The following is a 25,410-nucleotide window of genomic DNA, read 5'->3' as shown; positions in this document are numbered from 1 at the left end:
CATTATTTAAATCAAGATTTAAGTTATCAACGCAGTTTTTACCAAAATATTATTTATATATTCAGAACTTTAAAGATATTTTATATTTTTTTTACTTACATTATATTTATCCCTATTATATTTATGTAAATGTGAATATCTTAAGTAATTTTAAATAATTACGCCTCTTATAGATACGTTTCGTTTTATTTTTTAATGACTACTGCCACTATTATTCAGCTACGCCATTCGCTTTGTTTTTTTTTTTTCCAGTATAATAGTATTAATTGGCATTCCTGGAGTCACCATAACAAAAGTTTTTATTACACTGTCAAATTTAATAAAGTTGTTTGTTTATTTTGTGTATAATAAATTGACGGATAAAGTTATAAATTAGTTTTATAGCACATTAACCTAAAATGGAGTTAAAAAGAAACGTATGCTTTTTTAATTTTACATTCGTGTTGATTAGCTTCAAAATTGAATTGAATTATTTAAATAAAAATATATTACGAATTTTATCGCAGGTTTTTGTATTACAATTTTCTCCAGACGTTTTGAAGACTTGGGACTTGAATAATTTAGTAATTACATTTTAAATTTTTTAAGCATATTTTATATATTTAAATAATGGCAGTGGTACTTACAAGGGTAGTAGTAGCATTTGATGCGAGGGATGAGAAATTTATTTTGTGTTTAGTAAATGCATCTTCGCTTTGAAAGCGGCGGACTTAAGCATTGCTTGCTTAGCATTAAGTCTTATTGAGTTCTTGCATTTATTCACAAAGACTTTTTAACTACATAGCCTGCATGCCCTACTTCCCACTGCTGGGCGCGAGCCTTTACTACTGAAGGTGTAATCTATGGAATACTTACTTATAATACTAATCGGATTCTTACAAGCCTTTTAACGGAACAATCAACCTGATGACAATTTTGTGTCTAAAATGTATCTTTAAAATAAGTTCACGGAACAAACAGTGTTATCGTTAAAAATGACCGCGCAAGTGTTAACAAAGGTCAAGGCGGTGATAAGCCACACGATGCACCGACACTCAGGAAATATACTATTGCAGTATGTTTCGAATGGGTTCATTGATTATTTTGTAAGAGAATCTGTAGGAAATTATATCATAATTTGGCATTCGTGTATGATTTTAGAAATTAGTGTTTGGCTGTACGGATTATGGTTCCTTTGCCTTGCATGGAAATTTAAAATAAGATTATATTACTTAAATGTTTATTTCTTTTGTAAGTTAAATTACTTATTTTATTGACACGAAACAGCTAGAAAAAATAAGTACAACAAAAAATAAGTAACCTTAATTTTGAATAGGTAGACAAAATATTTTATATTCTTTTTATATAATGTGTTACAAGTAATAAAATTTAAATAAGTGCGGCTAATTTAAAAACAACATGGTATTATATTGAACCTCAAATTAATAATGATAGTTAATTATTTTCTTGATTATTTTTATTTCACTTATAGCTTAATAAATTAAAAACCCATTAGAGCCAAAATAAAACGTTTTTATTTAATTAATTTTATTTCAAATAACCAAATAATTAGTCAGCCAGGTCCTAACAATTTTAGTTAATTCATCTTTACATTTATTTTAAATTTCTAAATATTCTCAATATAAACCATCGTAAAATATTCTAAACAATCAATTCGTACAAACTTTTACTTACATAAATTCTCTTTCGATATGGCTACACAGCCTAAAATGTATCAGCATACATTTTATTCTCCAAAAAAGTTCGAAAACACTCCACTAACACAACACAGTGTTCAGATCGTTAGAAAAAAAAAATATTAAAAACTTTTCGTCTATACTTTCGATCGCATTCGTGAGTAAAATGGCGCGAACTAACACACGTTCATGCAGCCCAATGTGTCTCCGGCGACTAACTCGATACTACCGCCGGCCCTAACACGCAAGCAAGAATGTCAGAATTAAAAATTGGAGGGACGCAGTGCACCCACACCGAGAGATTCGACGACGGATGTGGTCTGTTTATTGTTTCTTCATTGTGAAAGATACAGATGGATACGTTGGACACCAACCCAATTTTTGGACAAATAAACTTGCTCACAAAATAACAAATAAAGTGAAAGATTATGCAACTGTTATTTTTTGTTCCCTAACGTTGTAAACTATTAGTGAACTTATTATTCTTGCGATTTGTGGTTTCAATTAGTACCTACTTATGAGTTTAACTGCCTAGTGCAAAAATAAAATCAAACGCGCGCCAAATTTAGTTCGTAATAGTTAATACTATTCGCCAATAGATGGCGTGGAATAATGTCTCCACTACTCGCCATTAGATGGCAGTAGTAACAAAGTTACTACATGACAATACTTAAACAAAACAATGAAGTCATTTGATATGCCGACTGCCAATTATTATATATATATGATAAACATTATACATACATAAATGTATAATACATTAGTATAATTATGTTAATTCTAATGTAACAATTAACTGATGACTAAAGTAGGTAGTTGTTTTACGTTTATAATTAGCATAATGATTCAATTGAATTGTACGATCAATAAATGCTTGGATTATTTTTAATTGTAAAAATCGCAAATGAAATATACTCGTAATTATAATGATTGCGTGCAAATAATTGGAGCTCGTAGAAAATTCAATTACGCTACTATTTCGTACCACGAACGAAGCTAATGCATTAATTACCTCTATGATTGTACACACGAGTTGGAAAAACGAAGGGTGGACCATCGATTCCCGTAGCTTAATGATTTTACACACACACCACACTTCACGCCTTCAAGGCGTAGGGGAAGGGGTAGGCAGAGGGGCAACCAGGTCACCCACTTTCTGCCAGTGTATTCCGTCCCATGATGTGATAGGGGGCGTGCCTATTGCCGTATCGGGTACAAATACCTGACTGCAATGATAATGAGCAGAAAAACCCAATATCACTTTGGCCGACCCAGGATTCGAATCCGGGACTATAGCATTGTGACGTACAGCGAATGCAATACACCAAAGACTATAATTGAAATTAATATATTATATATTATAATTGTAATTACCGAGTTCTATTAAACTGAATATTATAATATTGTTTCCTGTTCAAGAGCGTAGCGCAGTGCAATATAGACTTATATTTTCACATTTTAACAAGTTGAAAAGATTTACTGGTGGTAGGATACATTTTATATCCGCCCGGATAGCGACTACCGTACACAAGGTAAAAACCCGCCATAGTGGACCACGTGAGTAGTTTTGTATTCTATATTTACTAAACACATTTTTAAGATACTTTCTTGTTATGTGAACCCCCTATATATAGAAGTCTGTTGTCCGAAATAAATTACTTGTATTATTATTTACTCGTCTCGCCTTTAGATAAAAATACGCATTAATCATGAAAATCGTTTTACACGGACTACCTAATACATTTATACAAAATTTATCTAGCGCTCATTATAATAAAAGCAATGTCATAGATAGTTCGCCATTTTTGTTGGTCTCAAATTAGTCCGACCTTCAACTTGTCATAAATATTAAAGAGCTATTTACAAAGATGTACTCTTATATTTCAGCTTATTCTAACGATGTTGGCGGACTATCAGTTGAAAATAGTTACTACGTAGAGTTTAATCTCTATTTTAGTTATTTCCTGCCATCCCGAGCTGGCTTTTTTGTTTACTTCATCATATATTTTATGTCCAATATAAAATGTCTGTAGTTTTGTAAGCAACTTCATTGGAGTAATAATTATCATAAGCGTAACTATATGATGAATAAAGCATTTAATTTTTATTTATTTTGTTGATGTAACGGGGTACATGGGATGACATGGGATGGCCTCTGGTAAATCATGCTCTCCTATCTACCAGACTTCAGGATTTTTTTTGCATGGCAGTGGGTCGGTCGGTATATGTTGCTTGCGAGCGCCCGCGGGCGTGATCAGGTTTTTGTATTCGAGGAGTGCGGCTGTGGTGTTAAATAAAGCGAAAAAAGTGCACTAACTGACATTCATATTCATTTAAGCAAAAAATAACAGAAGGTTATTGGTCTTTAAAGGTCTAAAACAAATCATTTGTTACTTGAAAAAATATTGGGTGGAAAGGGGGATGGTTGAATATAGTACTTTTATGCCGAGTTACGCGATCAATCAGTTATGTATGCTTTCAAAGGTCAGAACAGCAATCGAGTTGATGATTATATCAACATTTGTTCATCATGACTACATTGAAACTATGAAGTCATTGATTACATTCTATTCCACACAGACAAAGGATTGTGCGGGATTTGCAAATATGGATAGTCCCCATTTCGAGATTTGTAATGCTTAAAAGACTTATGGGCTATTTCATATCTTACTAAATGCTACTCGCAACGTAAATGTATAAGCCGATCAAATGCAAAAGTCGCAATATTATGCTCCAGAATAAATGGTAATGATATAAGTAGGTACTATATACATTAGCTGCTTGATACTATAATTGACACTTGAAATGTAATTGAAACTTGTGAAATAAGCCTTTAAATAGGTCGCCTGATAGCGATACTAGTGTCTTTTAACAATAACAGCTACCTGAATACCGAAGTACTTTAGCAGCGTGAGAGATTAGACCTTTATTACTTAGTAGAAACAAAAATTAGGTACAAATGCTATAGTTACTATAACCGAAACCCTGCATTCCCTGCGCATTGCTGCTTAGAAAAAAAAAATAATGGCACCACTCGATGTGAGACTGTGCCTAGTCCTTAAAAAACACTCATGAATTCAATGAATTAATTTTATAAAATCAAAAAAAAACTACGATTTCTTAATGTAAAATCAATATTCTATATTTAAAAATATGATTAAAAAGATATGAAAAAAATAATTAACACATTCCAACGGATGATCTTTTCATACGGAGAACTCATTTGAATAGTCGTGAGTGTTCCGACGTTCGAACTTCGAAACGAATTATTACGAAGGTCGAATAGCGTGCTTTAACAGCGGATTATAAAAAAAACTGTATTTCGTGCACTATAGTGTTATATTTTCAATATCAATTATAGCAAAGTGATTCCGACGATTTTTTTTTATAAATTCATTTGAAATTTTACGATAACGCAGTCCATTAGCAATTATAGACTCTGCATTACGTATAACCTATTTATTGGTCTTGATTTAAATTCATCATTTATAAACCTCAAATTATGTTTTGTTTTTATAAAGTTTATTTCTCGTAATATGAAATAATAAATTGTTAACTAATTCAAACTTAAAACTTTTTTTACGAAGCATGTAACTCTTACTATAGTATATTCTAAGTACCGTAACGTACAATTAAAATTGCTCGCCGCAGTTAGCCTAACTCGTTAATATGGATGATCAGATATTATAAAATCATATCTCCGTAATTGCTTTTACGTTAATTAAAAAGTCAATAACTTCATTTATAGGCGGAAAAGATTACTCGGCAGCAAATACATCGAACTATACAATACGCGGCAGTGTATATTATATATATTAGGTTTAGAAAGGTATAATCGGTTAAAACTAGGTGTAAGATCTACCACTTAAACCTGTAATGTTAATTTACTGACGAGTCATTTTTTTATTCGTCCTTAGAGGACAGGCTATAGTCTTTCGACCATACTGCCTAGTCTTACGTATGTTTACCGACGAGTAATATAGTGTAAGTTTTTTTTGCTGTAGTTGTAAAAACACATAAACATTATGTCACTAATGACATAGAAACTTTTCCATAAACTATTAAAAAAAAGACAATCAACTCAGTAGATAGACTGACGTTTAAATTGCAAAGGTAATCAAACACACAGCCACTGTCACATCTGTGTTTTCTACACAGATGTGTATCGTAAGCGATTGAACTCAGCTTGTAGATCGAGGCAAACGAGTTCTCTATTAGTTGCAAGCGATAATGTGCTTTAATAACATCTTTTGTGTCTGTAGGTATTAAGTATAAGCAACTTTTGAGTATACTACTTATAGTTTTTAATGGCCTCCTTCCCCATGAAATTTCTAGTGTTGTAATATATACATTCTGCCACAAAAATAGCTGAACAAATTTAAAACATTAAAACTTCTAACATATTAACTTTAATCGCAATAGATTTTTTCCTTTATCTAAAAAAGTGAACTCTTTGATTTATATTAGTGAAGAAAAAATAATTTTAAATTCTGGATTTGTTCAACTACTTCTGTAGTTGACTGTAAAATGAATGTATTGCACAAACTAATACAATTAGATAGCTTGCGAATACTTACGTAGTAAAAAAATATTACATTATATCAACGGCTCAATAATGAATAATCTTGTACGTCACTACTAGATGAATTTCAATTACGTAGCACTGTATTTTTACAAAAACTTGCTTTCCATTTTTGTGCGTCATATAAAATAATCTGTGCCGTTTGATATGTATCTATAGCGAACTATTGTTACGTTTACACTGGGCGCGAACATAAAAGACCAATTCGTTGCCGCACTACATTTCCTGCGATTCAACCGACAGCTCGACAGCAAACGATGTCACTAAAAGCGGTTTTATTTGGGTATTAGCTACATACAATATACGTTTGTGTTTTATTTGATTTTATTTCTATATATGCCATAATTAATCACATAAAATTCTTGAAAAATAATACCTTAAAACTTATTTGGCTTTAGTTACTACATTTTTAAGTTATTGCGGTTAATTTAAAAATATGCTGAAATGAATCATAATGCATGATTGGAAGGCTAATTGACTAGCGACATTTATTCGACATTCAGTTATATACTCAATATACTTGGAATTTTTATATTTTCCTGTAAATTTTGAAAGTAGTTCAATTTTTAGAAATAAATGTCGGTTAAGACAAATTAGCCGTACAGCTGTGAAATTATAATGCTTTATGCTTACAGTACCTTATTTTTGAGCTAGTTGAAAACTTAAAATATTAGTAAATAAAATGAATACTATTCATTTATTAGTAATAAGGTACACCAACAGCACTACATATTACATCAATGAATATTAAAAAAGCAATAAGGTACAGCATCTGATATGTGTGCTACTAATTGGTGAACATAGCATTTACCACTAACAACATATTGAATTAAAATGTAAGCGCTACACAACTATTTATATTAACATGTCGGATAACCAAATTAACTTTACAGCTGTGGAATTATAATCCCTTACGCTTATTACCTTTAGTTTGTGATACTTATTTTTTTTTAATACTAAAAATAATTAATACATTCTATTAAAATAATTAACCGTTACACAGTCGACTCATCGCCAAGAAGCACTAAATATCTTTGAAACAAATACTCGCCGAAGTTGTTTCAATTGTCAGTTTCATAGCGGTTACTGTTTCCCAGCTACTAGTTGCCAACGTCTGTGTGATGCTTTATTTTTTCTATTTATTACACTTTATTGTACACCAGAGACAAAAATCATAGAAAAGAGAAAAAAGTACAAATGGCGGTCTTATCGCACAAGGCAATCTCTTACAGACAACCATGGGTTTTGGTATTGGCTTTGGCTTTATTTATTTATTTATTTATTTTATAGCTTTATTGTACACCATATACAAAAAAAAAACACTGTGCTTATATTAAAACAAGAAAAGTGAAAGGAGGTACAATTGGCGGTCTTATCGCTCGAACCAATTAGGCATAACTTATTCCATACACATGTCTAGAATCTCTATATGATAAAAGTGTTAACAACGAACGTTAACCACCAATCCTATGCCCATCGCATCAAAAGATTTTAACGTAAAGTGAAAAATTCCATTGCTAATATGTACTGAACTAAACTTAATCCTCCCAGTCAAATTACAACTACGCCACGGAGGCAGTCGCTAATACGTACTTTGTAGGTTAAACAATTAAAAACCAATTACCGTTGCCTTTGTTACGTAAACCTGTTTTACAAAACAAGATAATTTTTGCTTCGTAGCGTGAGATAAAAAATGATAAGGTGTTTCCGAGTAAATGACAGACAGACGTTGGAGGATGATTAGGAAATCTGCATATTTGTTTATTGTCGTTTACATGTAATGTTTGGACGTGTAGTCGTACAAAGCTGAGCGTGAACATCAATTTATTGAAATTGGATTGGATTATAAAGTTCTCATTTTGGGGAATTCGGGGTTCTCATAGTTCTACTGGTGGTAGGTCTCTCATATGTGAGAGTCCGCCTAGGTAGGTAACACCGCAATGTCTATTTCTGCCGGCAAGCAACAGTGTGTAGTTACTGTTGTGTTCTGGTTTGAAGGACATTGTAGCCAGTGTAACTACTGGACATAATGAGACTGAACATCTCATGTCGTAGGATGGCGAGCGCAGTGGAATACCAAACAAAACTTTGTACTTCAAGGTGTTGGATGGTGTTTCTACTGTTTTTGGGCAGTCATATCGCTTATCATCAGGCGACCGCAAGCTTGTCTCGTCATTCAAAGCAATAAAAAAAAGGTCGGGAATTGACAATTGAAGCATTGTGTAAAAATAAGATATTTTGATAATGTCATTATAGTCTTTATCATATTGTTCCATAATGGAGCAAATTACGGGTCCAAAAAATATTTTTGTGCTGAAATCTGTATGTAATAAATTTTAGGTATTTAATGTCTACCAACCTGCACTTTGCCAGCGTGGTGAACTAGCCCCTTTTTACATTAGAGGCCCGTATACTACACTTGTAATTGACCTGTAATACTTACTACATTAAAAACAACTACAATATTCAGAAACCGTGTCACACCTTTAAAAACCAAAACAAAACTTCCGATAATTTAAACAATTGTGCAGTAAAAACGTTTGTTTGAACTCGCGGCTCCATTTTCAACAATGCTCGTGAACAATGACTGCAACCCAATGCCACGCGACGTCGCATGAGTCAGCTATTTTGTAAAAATCCTAAGTGAAAATGGCGCTTAGCAATAATGTATAATGATTTCTTTTGTTTACGCGAATGTTAGACATTAAAAACAACTAGTTTTCGGATTTTATCGCGGTTTTTTATATTCTAATTTGCTTCCGGCGGTCTGAAGACTGTAGTCACGGGGTGGACTGAAGTCTTGGTCATCCGAAAAGTCAAAGTTACAATATCTACCCAAATTTTACAATTATAAATTTTTTTATTTTAACTATGGTGGTCCGTGTTACGCAGAATGAGCTGTTTTTTAAGTCTGGCAACCGGTTACCGTGGTTTCTTGTATTCAAAATTTTCTCCCGACCTTTCGAAGACTGCAAATTTCATGGTCATGAGGCCGACTAAGATGTAGATTGTCCGAAAAGTCAACGTTGCAATATCTATCTACATTATCAATTATCATTACATAGGTACATTACATTTCAAATCGGCTTTTGACATATATAACTATCAATTTTTTTGTCAATAAACCTCAAAAGGTTAACTTTGTTTTAAATTAAGATAAAATAATATTTCCATTGAAGTAAACGTGTAGAAGCGTTTTAAAGTTTTGAATTTGTTTACCTACTTTTGTGGCTGACTGTACAATACAAAACAATATTGTAGTATGTAGGCATGGGTTTTATAGCATTGTGAATTAATTATAAGTTTGTGGCGTACTCGGCAGCACGACCTATGACTAAGTAGTTTTTTTATAAAAGGAGTACCTATTTTGAGGTTTAAGGACGAAAATAAAATACGATATATTATTTTTATTTTATATTTTATTCCTGGCAAGGCAAAGTAGTCGCTTTGTAGTGCCAGGAAAAAATATAAAATAAAATATAACTAAAAGTGCAGTCGCACCGCACCTGATGGTAAGCGATGTCGTACAGATAAAGTATCGAAGCATCACGCAACTTACATAACAATATCTTTACCAATTCACTCCACTTACATACCAAAATATCTGTTTTAACTTTTGGCATGTACACTCATTAATGGTCCTAATCGATCGGGTGAAAGCCGCTTTTGCCAATAATAAAAAGGTACATTATTAAACTCTATTTAATTAGGTCTGCATTGACTAGTTAATTAACCGGGAAAGATCACACAAATCAAACGACTTACCGCAAAGGAAAGCATAGAATTCCGTCTGTAAACTACCGGTATCGTTTAATATAATAATTGTCTATGAAACTATCTATTAAACGAGAAACTTGCTGTTTTACGCTTTCTCGACATTAACGGATTAAAGGGGGTTGAGGTAAGGGGGGAGTAAAACAATTTAGTAATGGCTTACGGCTTAGTAATTAACACGCTGGTTACTTAACATTTTACTTTGAAAACAGCGAATAGACAATTTATTTTCATCATAATCTGAATATATACCTTTCTCCTCCTAAAGATTTACAGGCAGACCAGTGAAAAACGATCTGCATCCACCACGTTCTTACGACCCTTTGAATTTATTTTTGCTTGAATATTTTGATCAGGGTTGTAAAGTTTCCTATACAAGAATTGATAGCCATCACTGATTAAAAAACGTGTTGTAATAACCCATACAATGTTGCTTGAGCTAGTTCGAACCTTGCACCTACCGCTCAGGTAAGCTGATACAATTCCAAGGAAGTGACATTAAAAAAATATATATATTTAAAAAAAAGTATGTTCCAGACCAAGGAAGCGACAAAATATTTATGTACTAAAATGACCGGACAATTGTGAGTTGGACTTACGCACCGAGGGTTCCATACAAATTTGTAGGTAAGTATATATGTAAGTTCAAATTTGACAAACATTACTCTGCCGTTAGATCCGTAGATACAGTTATTGCACCAACTGCAAATAATAAGTATGTAATAGTAAATACGCTTACGATTTTAGGATTGTTGCCTTTACATGTGCAAGACATTGCTTCTTGACTAATTGCATGATTCTAAGTCCACAAGAAGTCCCCTAAGTTTATTGATACTCTTGTGAAATCACAAAATTTGCGACATGAATCGTCATAACTTTTGATCACACTGACTTACAAGTTTGATTTTATCATAACTAAAAGAGATCGTATATCCAAATATTTGCCATAAATTTCAATTGGATACCTCTACGCGTTCGTGACAAAAATGCTCCGCCCCGTGACCATGAAGGCTGCAGTCTTCGAAACGTCAGGAGAAAATTATAATATAACGCGATAAAATTCGTAAAGTTTTATTTTAATGTCTAACATTCGTAAACATAAGAAATCATTAGAAAAAATGGTCTTAACAAAACGAACAACAAAGAGATCATATAAGGGTTCTTTTGAGGTGCGGAATCCTAAAAATACTATGAGCCACGGTCTGAAGCCCATTATTATTCCTCTCGGCTTCACAAATACCTATGTACGTGACTTTAACTCGGAATGTTGGGAGTACATTTCTCTATGAAATAGCTACAAAGGAATTCCCACACAGTCATCTGTGGAATTTCCTATGAAGGCTTTACTTCCTTTTCATAAAACAATGGATTGTCAACCTCAAATTCTGATCGATAGAGTTGTAATTTGTATGATGGTTTGTTTATTGTTATTTTATTAGTTTTTGATAAGGATTTTGTTCTTGGATTTGGTATAGGTGTATTGTACTGATAGGAAGAGTAAAGACAAACGAATTCTTCATGATTTGGTTTCTACTATTTTTAAAATTTCAAAATAAATATATTATATGTACCGATTTTTATTTAAAATATGTAGATATTAATAAGTTAAATATACGAATATATTTAAATTAATAATGATGTTAACTTATTAAGCATTAAGGCCTGTGTCACAACTTCTGTGTAAATACGATACGTCACTTAAATGTATAATCCGACTAAAAACAAAAGTCACTCAATCTATGCTCCCAAATGGTAATAAAATGTGTACTATCTACATTAGCTGTGTTATAAAATTTACTTAAAACATGCAAAACCAAACCTTCACAAATAGTCCAGTTAGTAACAGAAGTTAAAGCAGTATTACAAGATAATCAACAATGTTTGAAATTTTGGCTTCAGCAAACAAATGCGTCAGTGGAAAAATAAATAATTAAACTACAACATATGGTACAAGCGCCACAAGACTAAATATTTAAAACGTCAGAGGCAAAATACCAACTGGTGAATATCTGCGAGGAGTCCATTCCACCAGGTTATAGAAATGTAAACATATTGTAATACAGACTTGAGCATTCGGCTTAGCTTGAACGGTTCTTGGATAGCTAGATTTTTTTTTCACATAAAATATTAAGTAATACCGGCATTTTATACATCAAACTGGTTATTATTAAAGATACTTTATGTTATAATTAATCATCCTTAAATTTTGTCTGTGTTAGCTTAAAATTAGATGACATTTAAAACACTTAAAAAAGATCGGGCGTTCGCTAAGTAAGATCGGAGTTCATTCTAATAACGCTTCTGAATGTATGATAAGGTTAAAAAATCAGAGTTACGTGAAAATAGTGTTAAGAAGAGCGAATTCCTCCTTTTTGGTGTTTTAAGCACACTTCTTGGTCATGGCATCAGCTGCGGTATATAGAGCGGGACAAAAAGGAGCGTCGCTGCCTATGGAGCTTCAACTAAAAAATAACCATATTGTGGTATTTTTCTGTTATACGATCTTACCCCTCGTTCGATCTTAGCTGAATGCACAGGGGTTAAGGACTCGGTGTAATGCTCGCTTGGATGACGCAATACTTCCGAGTATTTGAGCCGTAATACGAGTGAAACCAACACAACCGTTCCACTCACCCCTCCAAATGGTAGTAATAATGCTTTTTTTGACCGCGAAAAAGAAAATGAAAAAAGAAACTGGTGTAATACCATTTACATAACCTTAGCTGTCTTATCAAAGTCAAAGGTGAAACCGCAAACACCTTTCGTTATCCCGGATTTGAGTCTGTTTTTCTTCGAAGTCTAATAATAGCTCGTTACGCGATCGTCGATTACAGTTAAAATCGCGGTAAACTATTAAACTAACAAACATCTCAGTTTGTTTATCTAACTTACGGATTTTAGAGGAGATCTATTTTCTTCGTAATTTAATCATGATACATATTGGGAATTCTGGAGGTATCATGAGATTTTACGGTAATTTCTGCACATCTGGATAACATGTTGTTTAAACAAGCTTCAAAGGATTAAGAATAGTCGATATAAAATGTAGGATTAAGGATACGCAGATCTTTAATAGTAATAAGCTTTTTGATAGTTATAATGATGATTGCAGTCATGACTTGTTATAAGGAACAAGATTCCACTAAAAACTTAGAGAAGTAGTACGTACAACGTAAACATAGGCTTAACCAAATATTTACAAAATGTCTTCTTGGAAGCGGTCTGCATTCAACATCCTGAAGGAATATAGTTTGCAGAACTGATAGCTGATAGGACAGTCGCCATAGAATTATAATATATATGGAAAGCAATCTCTATTGGACAGACGACTCTCAAAAAGATCGCAGGATGACCATTATACTATGGACAAAATTGCGCGCAGAGGCTGTTAACTTATCGTCTTGTTTTGCCATAAATAATATAGATTGGAAACACGAACAAAGGAGGCTAGACTGCAATACCCTCGAGCTACAAAGAAACCAGCACTTAAGAATTTCTCGGATTAAGTAGCTGGGAAACCGCAGCCTGTCACGAAAGTTATTTTGACCCTGACCGCCAATCGAGAATGTGACCGCGTCGAATATTACTGCACCACAATCAACGCAATTCTAATAAAACGCTACTGCATAAACTACAATCTGAAAAAATAACTAATCTAGAATTTAGATTCTTGATGATCTTAGGAAAATTGTTAAATATGTGAATTGTTATAAACAGAAAAGGTCCTTTACTTTTTTAAAAATTTCACGCATCGCCACCCACCACTCTAACATAACCTCTTTTCCTTTCTTTCAAAGCTCGCATCGGATTTTGGATTCTTATTAGTATTTTGGGTGTTTGTTAGCGATGGAGGTCAGTTAACACGAACCTGCTTTTTTGTCAGTTTACAGAAAACACATATTCATACTTTGAGTAAATCATTTCCGTGAACATGAACTTACTCACATCTCGTTTTTTGCAAATACTTAAATATTCCATTAGCGTGCATTAAGTAATGAAAATGGTAAACTGTAGAAAATGTAAGTGGATGTAACAAGAATGGAAGATATGTAAGTAGAATACGATTTTGGACGTATTTATACTGAATTCATATATAAAATTTTAGTAGATATCTGTTATTTAAGCTAGGACAGTACGTGTTATATGTATAATTGCTAGTGTGAAGTTAGTCCAGACCGGCATTGCAGCCATTGTTGGAAAAGACTAAAAGGTGAAGAGGGCTGACAAGGTAACATAATTTAGATCAACAATATTATGATGCCAGTTTTGTAAGTGGCAATAAGTATTACATCATGAAAAACTACTTTCCAGGTCATGATGTCTCAGACCTGCAACTATTTTAAATTAATTATTACTTAGAAAAAGGTAAGAAAGTAAATTGTGCACACTGAAGGGCTTTAAAAATAACTGTAGTTTTATATTAATAGCATTTCTAGTGATGCTACTCTTGCGTCACTTAATACATTAATGCTAATTACTAATTTCGACCAGGGTCCACTATTATAAACTAAGGTCCATTGAATAATTGTAAAAATTAAAAAGATACGAGACCAAAGATTATTAATAAATCGGTACTAATATTATAAAAAGGGGAAGTTTGTAAGTTAATTATAAGTTTGTTGGAGCTGATCTATGGAACTATTGAACCGAATTTGATTTTTTTTTCACTAACAGGAAGCTACATTATTCTTGATTGCTATAAGATACTTTTTATCCTGAAAAAAATTTAAACACAGGCCGAGTAGTGGGCAAAAGCTAGTTATTCATAAAAGGCTACGCAAACGACTGATGGCATAGTTATTTCAAGCAACTGCTTACCTATTTGTATTGCGTCAATAATTTCATAACTAAAAGCAGTAGTCTAGAACCTAGTTCGCGCATCTTGCTTATTCTGAAGACCTTGTTCACACGACCTATTAATATTTCTATTAGGCTATAAGCCCTATAGGGTTCAATCGTGACCTCACCGATGTATTAAATATAAAGGTATGTTTAAATATACTTTGCGCAAACTGAAGGTTGCGTATCACTACTTTTTTGTTTTATTAGTTTGTTAAGCAGATACAAAGAAAAAAAAGAATATTCTCTAAGAAGGTATCTTTCACGATTCAGAAGATAGAGCTATTCTTTTTTTAAATTAAAAAGTTAGGGGAGATCTTGATAATTGGACCCCTTTAGTAGCTTTTGGTTACAGAACTGTGAAAATGGTACAGTATTCTGACTACATGGTAAACGGTTTTTATTTCTATCTGTCTTTTCCTGCAGTTACGACTTACGATTTTGACGGAACTCACTATTTCAAACAAGTTGTAGAAAGGAAAATATGGCTTAGGTTTATGCCCAGCCGTTTGTCTGACGTCAACTCAATTAGATTCCTAGTCATCAGAATACAATTTTTTTTCCTACCAACCGCGTCATACCAATCTAAACACGCCTTTACGCGATTGTTATTCAGAAAGCATGCGTATTGCTCACGTTTTACTAATGCGTGGAGTAAATGAGCTTGATTTAATATTGCAAAATTTGTATTGGGAAATACCGGTCCGACAATTAAGTGATGATAATGTTACTCGGCAAAGGGAATACGATTAGCGATAATGATGGCAAAGATGTGATTCCTACGTCTTATTTCACTTAACAAAGTGCGAAGGGTTGTAAACATTTTTGGATCTTTAAATGCAGAGGCGGCCTTTGGGGGAGGTGAACCGGGGAACTGCTCGGGGCCTCGCGCTTACAGAGGCCTCGCGCGGTGCCTCGCAGGACCTTTTTTTACGTTCTTACCGACGAAACTGTTAAAACAGGAGAACATTTTTTTACTCTGCCCGGGGCCTCGCGTCTGTTTCTTTTTGCTCTCGCCTGGGGCTTCGCGTCGTTTAGGGCCGCCCCTGTTTAAATGTTTGGATATTTTTTTATAAACCTAAAAATCAATGAATTTGCATGAGATTTAGCACCAGTTCAACCATGTCTTAGATTGTGTAGACTAAGAAAGAAGAAAAAAACTCACGTGCTTTTACTCAAAGGAATGGCGGACATGCAATTCATACAATGCGAAATGAAGAATTTCTGCCGTTAAGCAGAAGTGTGCAAGAAATGTTGTGTCGGTATGACCATTAATTGCTGGGCAAATAGCTTCAAATCTTAAGTTACAGGACGGCGAACGTGATGTTATACATAATAATTTTATGTATTTCAATTCACTTTTAAAGTCTTAGGTTGACGTATGAAGTATAATGCTTTACAATGAAGTTCAAGATCAAGATAAGAGACATATAGCTCGACTTACATTATTTGTAAAAAAAAATGAGAAGGAAATCGCGACGGCAAATAATACCGGAAAGCGGAAGATACGTCGACCTGAATGCAAGTTACCTAACATATTACGAGTGTGTAATCACGAATGCTTTCTACATTTCATTGCTTCTTGATATTTGCGTCGTAAATCATATGATACGTCATTTTGCCGTATTAGGAAAGAAGCATACCACCTTCTTCTTTATTCGAAAAGTCAGCCCACTGCATCTGATAAGTAATTGGATTGAGGTCCAATAGAATGTCGGCTCACGAGAGATGATTCCTTTCGACAGTCAACACAATTATGCCGGCCTGTTGGAACTGGATATACACAGGCTGATCCCGGAACGCGGCACGCCTACATGGGTCACGATGGTGGGTTTCAACACCTTGTGTATGGTGGTTGCTATCCGGACGGATATAAAATATATTCTACCACCAACAAATTATATGTACTTTTGGGACTTTTTTAGTCTATATCTATATTTCTGGATGAATCTGATAGATCAATCAGAACAAAATGTGCTCACAACGCTAGGTTGATTTTAAATGATTTATTTTGAAGATCGATCTTCAGATATCGATAAAGATCCTTTACTGCTTGATAGATCACTAACTTACCGCCCGGTGCGTCTGCCTTAAAATCTATTCCTGGGATAATAATAGCCCATAACATATACAGGTAACGTAATTCCATATTAGCGAAAGAAATTTCAAACTCATATAAATGGTTACAAAGATTACGTACATTCAAAATGTATTATTAATATAGAAAACAATAAATAACTTATTTGTTCCATACAAGGCCCAGCCTTCATGAACATTAGATAACAAATCTCAGTTGTCAAAAACAGTCAGGCCTCCACACTGACAGCTGTGACAATTAGCGTAACAGATTGTTCCTAGATATCTCAACCAGATCAATAACTCCGAGTTGGGTGTACTAAACGTCTCATTTATTGCTCATTATAAATTAATTTACTTGGTCATGTCAGTAATGTCGATAATGAACTATATTTAGTTGTAAACAACATGAGTGAATGAATCTTCAAGTTTATTGGAGGTATGTTGAATATCTTAATGGAAATTGGGTTCCGTCTTTATGTTATGTGACTTTAAAGGTTCCCAACCTGTTTGAACGACGTGATAATTGGGTATACTTTGAACATCTCACCTCCCGCTGGCTTAAAATGGTCTTGTTTGCTGATAAAATTACTATTTTCGGTAACATCTTTCTAAAATATATCAAATCTTTATTTACTTGGTGTCGCTAGTGGTACAAAAGTCCTTAAAACCCTGTATGATACCAGTGCCATCTATTTGTAATATCAGATTTAACAAATACATAATTTCTTATGGGAGCAAATTGCTGAGATAAAAATTACTTATATATTAATTCAGGATATAGTCTATCCCAATGCCAAATATCACCAAAATCCGTTGAGTTTTCTCTGCATTTGCTTCTAACAAACATCCATACAATTGCAAAAACTTTCATATTTACAATATAAGTAAGAATAAGATAAGATTGATCATGATTTCGACAAAATAAAAATAGATACAATTTTTTTTTCTGTGTACACAAAAGCCTATCATCGTCTCCGTAATCTTGTATCATGAATCTTTAATTAGAGTTCCGTGAATCCTCAGTTTCTGTATAAATGAGATTCTATCTTAGGAGAAACAATCTCCCGTTGCCATAGTAAAGGCGATTACGTCCTGTCCCTCCTTTTGGAGCTGATGTAGAGATAACCTTTACCTACAGCCTTATGATTCACCGCGTCGTCTATTTTCGTCTGATTCTAGTAAGGCATCGTTTAGTAAGCCATTTATTAAGTTGTTTTGAGGTTGGACACGTGCAAAAAGATTTCGAAGAAGAGATATCGCGGGAACTATTAATATGCAAACTAAATTTAACCTTAATCTACACTAATATATAAAGCTCAAGATTGTTTGTTTGAATGCGCTAATCTCAAGGAACTACTAAATCGATGTTGATTTTTTTTCACTATAAGAAGCTAAATTACTCCCGAGCGCTATAGGCTATTTTTTATCCAGGAAAAAAATCATACGGGCAAAGCCGCAGGCAAAATATATGTTCAATATAGCACACGCCTAATAAAGGACAGAGTTTGAATAGGTTAAGGAAATTTAAGGAAAGTTTAGAAGATTAAATGATAAGCGATATTTTGTCATTAAGAGGCAAAATAATAATTACAGTAGTGCTCTGAGTACTGAGAATGTGAATTAATTCATACCGATATTAATTAATTTATTTGATTTTTGATTTATGTGTTTTTTTTTTATGCAGTGTGCTTAAGTTATTTGTCGGCCATTATATGATGGACGTATATAAAAGCGATGTATATCACTTAAAACAGCCTCTTGTCGCTGCAAATCGCAAAAACCCTTAATCGATAAAAACGTCTATTGGTTGGTGTGCAAATGAAATATGTTTAAAAATTAGAACCTCTTTATTTTTTGAAGTCGGTTAAGAAGTATTTGTATTTGATCAAGATTCCTACCTTAATTACTTTGATTGTACACAATTTAGCTAACAGAAACAGGTTTGAAAACCTTCTATTTACAACCGTGTGAGATAAGTTACGTTTTGCCGCCTTTTTGTGGTAGCAGGTAGTAAAATCATTATTCGCGTATGGATGCTTTTTTGTTATCTTTGCTATTATTAGTGTTAAAGATTCATCTTTTGTCGCCAGTCTAGCAGCGTGAGCTCAATTCCCAGGTCGATCAACGCTTTTTTTTTTGTTTTGACTGGACCACAGAATTATGTTAACTAAGGCCAGAAAAAAACTAAACCTTTATGCAACATTATAAAAGAAGCGTGTTGCACCACGCCACTTAAGTGTTTTGGGGTCAGGTAGTAGACAACAAACATACACATTCACGCCTTTTATCCCCGAAGGGGTAGGCAGAGTCGCAATTGATGCACCCACTTTTCGCCGTGTATATTCTGTCACATAATGCGATAGGAGGCGATCCTATCGCTATATACCTATAGTCCTCCAGGCTGATACTAAGTAGAAAAACCCATATCACTTATTTCGAATGGTTTGAACCCAAGACTCAACACTACAGTATTACCGTAATACAACAACGCCACTGAGGCAACAAAGTTTTAACCAAACATGGAATGCATACGTCGTTAACAAAATCATGTTATCAATGGATTTAAACAAGAAAAACTAGATTATAAGTTAATCTGATTAAGAAACTAGTTTGCGTGTCTCAATCAAGCAAGGCAATTTGAACGAGGCTAAGTAGAAAAATCCATTTACATCAGTATCTGATTGTCAATATAAGGCGTTATTCAAACACAGCTTATCAAATAGTTTTAGCCATTAAATACTGATGTTTTCGAGTCGAAAAGACTCGTCTGATAGGAATATATTGTGTCGAAACAATTTTATCTTCAGACGTGTTCTGAATTAGATGTATTATGAATTATAGAAGCCTTCCCTTGTAAGCACATAGCGTAGGTTGGACAAAGTGACGAAGATATGAGATCAGAGATATCACTACATATGTTAACAGATAAAATGGCACCTTCACACTTTATCTTAGAGTAGATTTTAAATGAGATGGTATGGTGAATGAATGAGATGTCATGTCAGGATAAGAAATACAATGAATGAAATTAGAAAGTGTATTTGTACTCAAAGATATACACACACGTATGCGAAATAATAGAAGAGTAATAACGTATTAAATTACATGAATGATTTCACTGCCTCAGAAAACGACTTAAAAGTAAGCAAAAATCTATATGTAAACATTAGGACAATGTTGATACTTAAATGCTGCATAAATGTACGGCGTACGCTAAAGCAAATAGGGAAAATATTCACACACATTTGTTTACAAAACATGTTTTTTTTCGCGGCGGCAACACCACACCACCTGTCAAAAAATTAACAAGCGGACTGCGCAAATTAACCGTAATTACCGATAACTTACAGCTATATCCAAGGTAGACGTTGAGGACATATCAATGGTGAATATCCCATCACCACTCGCCGCTGGTACCACTTTGCTCCCACGTTTGGGTACCCGAAAGCACCCCACCACTTCAAACGTGCGCACCATTGTTTTATTATCACTTTTAACACTGTTTTAATTCAACTATTTGACAGTTTGAGTAATGGCGGACCGTGAACAACGTGACGTGCGCGCGCGCAGCGTTTGCGCGGACGAATGGTTTACCGACCGCTGACTCAACTCAGGTAAGAAAGCTTTTGGTAACTATTAACTAGCCCTTGGGCCGGGGGTGGACTATGATTTGGGGCCCTTATCGGGTCCAATGCCATAAGATAGCAAACAAGTGCATCCCTAGAAATAAGAGGCATGTCCATTCGAAATAAAAAGTGCAGTTTTGAAACCACATTTTTTGTAACCGCAAAAAGTATGCAATCGGCCGCTAAAATAAAAAACAAAATCAACGTGAGAAAATTTTTTTGCAGTTACAAAACTAAAAATATTTCATGTCGGTTACTAATTGATAATACCTAACAGGAAACTAAAAAATGTTACAAAATTATAGTAAGAAACAATATATTGTGAATCTATTCATATTTCCTTAGCTGTTTAAATAAGTCAATGCAATGCAAACGGCTATACCATTAAAAAAACAGAACATATATTTAATTATTAATTCCTTATAAAAATAATCCTTTCTATAATAATACCTAGATATAAATCACGATTCCATTTCTAATAGACCAAATAGCATTGTACGATGTATCTTAAGATATATTATGAGTTATCTTCACCGACCTTGAACTTACAATAACTGAGAAATCAATGCGCGGCACGATTGCCATGCGGAAAGAAATACCATGTTGAACGGGTATGAATAATATGGTGGGGCGAGTCGTTCAAGGGTCTTCTTACATACAGGGTCATTTTGACATTAATAAATGGACCCACATACTCGTCTGCACCACTGGTAACATTGTGCCAAAAATCATCCACGAATGACGGATATTTGTATCAAAAATCGCGGTTTTCTGAATTTAAGATCATTTTAGTTTAATTCGAGTATGGCGTGTGCTTCATTGTCATTCTGACTGAAAGTGTGATGTCGCTGCAACGAATTCGCTTAGAGAAGTAGTAGTGGCATTAGAGCGCGAAAAATTAAAATTACTTTTATTTTGCTAATATTTATTTTGCTCGATTTTTTTTTATTTTGCATCTACGGTTCGAGTAACTTATTGTAGTGTTATTTTCAAGAAGATAAGTATTTGTTTTCATTTAGTAGCGCAATATCAAAATGACCTTTTATATCCCCCATCAAATCCCGCTCTGTACTTAACGTACTATTTTTGAATCACGTACACTAAAATTTTATGGTCTCTATTCGTTAAACAATAAGTTTATCTCATGATTTATTGTACTACCCATTGTTTTGCATAAAGCGTGAAATTTCTGGAATTGTAAAAAACGTGGGAAGTACTTAAGGATTTAGAAATACCAGCGTGGGCTTTGCTTAGTCCAGTGGCGGGGTAGATATTAGAACTGGGACGTGGGTTCGAATTGCAGTTCGGGCAAGATATAAGAGGCAGCTTCAGGATATATAATTTGCTGGTAATGAAACCAATAGTCTTCAAATGCCTCATATATTCCTAGAATAGTTCATGGTTATTACTAGAATTCCAAAAAAGTTATGTCTTTAGTATTACAGTCAGGTTATAGTTCACAGGCGACGTGTAGAAGACCGTAAATCAATTAAATCTGTAGTATTTTAATGGTCTAATAAAATTGTTTTCTGGGAATTGCTATGAGGTTTTAAAGGCTATTATACAGTATATTAACACACACAGACTCACGTTACTTACTTTCCGCCGTGTGTATTCCGTCCCATGATGTGATAGGAGGCGAGCCTATCGCCATATCGGGCACAAATTCCAGACTACGTGCTGATATTTATTAGAAAAACCCAATTTCACTTTCGCCCTACCCGGGGATCGAACCCCAGACCTCAGCACAGTCGAACCGTAGCATAACTACGCCACCGAGACAGTTATTTTAAATAATAATAAATTAACTAACTTCATTTGTTTTTTTAAAGCGTATTGGTGACGCGGTGATGGTCACATGTTCTGACTTTACTTCCAAAGTGGTATGCATTTACACATCCTCAAGCTTATTGTAATTATGTAAAGAAACACAAACATGTAAGGTCAAGCCCTTATCCCCGAAAAGTAAGGCAGATACGCAACTAGTGTACTTATTTTGCCGGCTTATTTCCGTTCTTTTCCTTCACACGTCTGCCAATGAACGGCACGCGAACTAACTAATCTTACATCGATATTTCATTAAAATCACGCAATAATATTCAGTAGATTTTATGAATTTTCTTCGAAAGTATTCAACAGCATACACAAGAAACCAGAGCTTGGGAACATCTAATATAGTGATGACTGCCTTGAAGGCGTAGTTGAATTGCAAGCGCGGTATGATACAGCTCTAAAGTCCAGGGGTTGAATCCCAGGCCGGCAAAACTAATATTGGGTTTTTATGCTCAGCACCAATACGGAATCAGGAATTACTGCCCGATATGGCAATACGTTCGCCCCTATCACATCGTGGGATGGTTCGCGCAAGCAGGCGAAATATAGGTGCCTTGATTGCACGTCTACCACACCTTCAGAGTTAAAGGCGATATGTGTTTTTTTGTTTGGTAATAGAATTCATAATGGCGTAACATTGCCCAGATTGGGAACAGAACTCGTAAACTGTGTATTCAAACACAGTACTCCGTAAACCTTTTACTCGGGTATTGACCGCTTCGTTCGAAAGGGAAAGTTATCAATTTGAATTCCCTCGATATTTCATAAATATTACATCACGAAGCATAACCAGGTTAAAGTAGTGTCAACGGTTTTAGTAACCTTCATAATCAATGCAGACCGAAACTAAGCTAATTTAGCTTAGTTCGCTTAGTTCAGATATTTCCCATATTTTTCAGAAACTACCATCCATATTCACAAACAGTACTATGAGGGAAGTATCAACCCGAAGTCTGGAATCTGTGCCAATAGCAATAGGCTTCATTTTCGAAGGGTCCATATAACCCGATTCCTGCCGGCTTACCTTTATTTAGAATCTAATTATGATTACAACGATTTGCAGACAACATTTGTGCATATTAGTATCTAGATTTTGTGTCAAATTCCCTTTCGGAATGTTTCACCTTTCGCCACTGATAGGTTCAATCTTTATCACAGACTAGCTGACCCGACAGAAGTTGTTCTGTCTAACTATGAATTTAAAGTGCGCATTCTATCAATCGCTGACAATTATTTCAAATAACTAACAGTTATGTAAAATTAAATTATTGTCGTTAAGTTTTCTTCAATTTTCTAATTTTCCGCGCAATTTTTGGTATTTTTTCTTTCATAAGAGCCTTCTCCTGACTATAATAAACACAACAAAAAAAAATAGTCAAATCGGTTCAGCCGTTCACGCGTGATGGCGTGACCAAGGGAAATAGGGATTCATTTTTTTGTATATAGATAGATGGGACCCGAATACATTCGCCGAACAGTGGGAGCACAAGTTGCACATCTTCCTTTCAGCCCCGGATCTAGGAGAGAGGGCAAGCCAGGGCCACTGCCCCGGGCGGCAAATTCACACTTGGCGGACGCATACACAACTCATCATTAACGCAACTTTGACTACTGAGACATTCAGTACATTAAACACATAAATTATTTCCCGCGAGGCGCGAAATGGTGATGATGACAAAGGTAAAAATATAGGTGGTCAGGGGCGGCATTCTCCAGATTTTGGCCCGCCTCCAAAAAATTCAAGATCCGGAACTGCTTCGTTTGGGGATAAAATGCGTGAGAGGTTATATAGAGAACTTAGAATAATATTAATTGACCACTTTTTTCCATTGCCAAGCGGAAGACAAATCAGGCTTCACAATAAGCGACTATACATTGTCTTTTAATAGTTACGTCCACTAAGTTATTGACTTACTTTTCTACTTCCCCTCACGGCAATAATGGGGTAGAATTGCATCAGATCGTATTTACTATCGCCACCCTCTACCCCCTGTATCGTCAAGGGGAGCACGGACTAAACAAACACGAAGCGTTTAGTACTGTGGCTACGTTTAATAACATGCGGCGTATTGTATAACACCAGTATGATCATAAGGGCATTGCCTATATGTAAATTAAAAATAATATCAACCCTGTATTTTATACTGTCCCTCTACCGGGCACGGACCTCCTCTACTGTTAAGAGATTAGGCCTTAGTCCACCACGCTAGCTTAGTGCGGATTAGTAGACTTAACACACCTTCGAAATTCCTATGAAGAACTTCTCCGGTATGCAGGTTTTCTTCACGATGTTTTCCTTCACCGTTAAGGCAAGCGATAATTCACGAAGAATACACACATAACATTAGAAAAATCAGAGGTATGTACCCTTAGGACTTGAACCTGCGAATATTCGTCTAGGCAGTCTATTCCACACGCAACTACGGCTATCGCCGCTTTTTTGAAGCAAGACTACTCAAAATTGCCAGAACAGTTACGGCTTACAAAACCACAATAGAAAACTGATTTCAAAATTATATAACAGTTATTCTATACTTTATAATTTTATGCTGAAGAGTTTGTTTGAGCGCGCTAATCTCTGGGACTACTAAACCGATTTTTTTCACTAATAGGAACCTACATTACTCCTAAGTGCTGTAGGTTAGATTTATCCCGGGAAAATATTTATCCCTGAAAAACTTATTCACGCACACGAAGCCGCAGACTAAACGTATAAAGACTACCTTCTGCTAGCGGATTAATCCGTTCTCTAGACAAAGAGAAGCCTCTAGCACTCAAGGATAACTTCATCAGCATGAACTCCATGAAGTCCACTGCTGAACATAGGCCTATCTTAAACAAGACCTGTCTAAAGAGGCCTACATCCATGTTCCGACGATCTTCATCGAGTCGTCTGACCGCCTTGCAGGTGTACGTCTAACTCTACGCTTACCGGTACGCGTTCTCCATTATAACTAAGGATAATTTACTGCTATAGCTAAGGATATACTACTACTAAAAT

The 25,410-nt window shown here is 34.6% G+C and overlaps 1 protein-coding gene across 1 annotated transcript in view; it reads right to left on the bottom strand.

The window, feature by feature from the left end:
- The window catches only part of LOC115446191 (phospholipid phosphatase 2), a 141,806-nt gene extending 121,277 nt beyond the window's left edge, over positions 1-20,529 (bottom strand). The window contains exon 1 of the mRNA XM_030172757.2: positions 20,299-20,529. Within this exon, the coding sequence (XP_030028617.1) occupies positions 20,299-20,427 (129 nt within the window). The 5' untranslated portion in view covers positions 20,428-20,529. The remainder of the gene's footprint in view (positions 1-20,298) is intronic.
- Between the last annotated feature and the right edge of the window lie 4,881 nt (positions 20,530-25,410).

This window comes from Manduca sexta, chromosome 16 (assembly GCF_014839805.1).
Source record: "Manduca sexta isolate Smith_Timp_Sample1 chromosome 16, JHU_Msex_v1.0, whole genome shotgun sequence".
NCBI lineage: Eukaryota > Metazoa > Arthropoda > Insecta > Lepidoptera > Sphingidae > Manduca > Manduca sexta.
This window is presented reverse-complemented; position numbering and strand designations above follow the sequence as displayed.